We start from the raw sequence: 1,274 nt of genomic DNA, 5'->3' as shown, positions 1-1,274 counted from the left end.
TGCAAATGACCTATCAGATAAAGGGCTAGTATCCAAGATCTATAAAGAACTTATTCAACTTAACAGCAAAGAAACAAACAATCCAATCATGAAATGGGCAAAAGACATGAACAGAAATTTCACCAAAGAAGACATACACATGGCCAACAAACACATGAGAAAATGCTCCGCATCACTTGCCATCAGGGAAATACAAATCAAAACCTCAATGAGGGTGACAGGGGGCACAAGGCATGTGCTGTTGTGGTCTCCTCTTTCCCTTCCTTGGTGGGTGGAAGTGGTTGAAGTGGTGCTGGGCGCGCTCCCCCTTCCTCTCCCTCAGCCACCTCCCCCAGCCCTCTCACACTGCACAGTCTCTCTGGTCTCTCTGATGCAAGATTGCCAAGGCCCAGATATAGCTTGGGGACAGCAGAAGATTCAATATCAGCAGAAAAATGCCCAAAAGCAAGCTGGACAAAAGAGGAAACAAGCACATGATCAAAAGGCTTCTGCCAAAGCTACCTTAATATATACCTGGACTGTTTGTAGGACACAGATGCAAGACCCGAAGGCCTTCAAGCAGCACTTTGAAAACAAGCATCCTAAGACTCCACTTTCTCTAGAATTGGCTGATATTCAGGCATAAAGTGGATACAGGTGAATTCATGACACCTTTCACTCTTCTACTGCCTCAGACCTTAGGTAACAAGCCCGCAGCTGCTTTTCTAACTGTTGATCAGCAAAAATAAAGGGGCTACAGAAATACTCATTTTTATGCTGTTCCCTTTTGGGCTTCATGCAGAGACAATTCTGTGTAAAGGTACAGTTAACTCTGATTTGGAAATCTGAAAATCAGTCCATCCTTGTTATAAATTCTTGTTTTACAAGTGTAATTATATTGATGTTCATATTGTGTAAAATAACAACAACAACAAAAAAAACAAGAACAACAACAAAACAAAACCACAATGAGATAACACCTCACACCATTGAGAATGGTGAAAATTAACAAGACAGGAAACAATAAATTTTGGAGAGGATGTGGAGAAATGGGAACCCTCTTGCACTATTGGTGGGAATGTGAACTGGTACAGCCACTCTGGTAAACTGTGTGGAGGGTCCTCAAAGAGTTAAAAATAGATCTGCCGTATGACCCAGCAATTGCACTGCTGGGGATTTACCCTAATGATACAGATGCAGTGGAATGCTGGGACACCTGCACCCCAGTGTTTATAGCAATGTTATTGCAGCTATAAACTGTGGCTATTTGGCAGAGTCCACAATAGCCAAACTGG

At 42.5% G+C, this 1,274-nt stretch overlaps 1 protein-coding gene across 1 annotated transcript; it reads left to right on the top strand.

Annotated features, from left to right (window-relative positions):
* The first annotated feature begins 208 nt into the window (after positions 1 to 208).
* On the top strand, positions 209 to 625 carry LOC121492557 (zinc finger protein 706-like). The gene has a single exon (XM_041757809.1). It carries the CDS (start codon positions 209 to 211, stop codon positions 623 to 625), a length of 417 nt encoding a protein of 138 aa, XP_041613743.1.
* The last annotated feature ends 649 nt before the right edge of the window (positions 626 to 1,274 follow it).

This window comes from Vulpes lagopus, chromosome 6 (assembly GCF_018345385.1).
Source record: "Vulpes lagopus strain Blue_001 chromosome 6, ASM1834538v1, whole genome shotgun sequence".
Lineage (NCBI taxonomy): Eukaryota > Metazoa > Chordata > Mammalia > Carnivora > Canidae > Vulpes > Vulpes lagopus.
The sequence above is the reverse complement of the archived record's forward strand: the minus strand, read 5'-3'. Positions and strand labels throughout refer to the sequence as shown.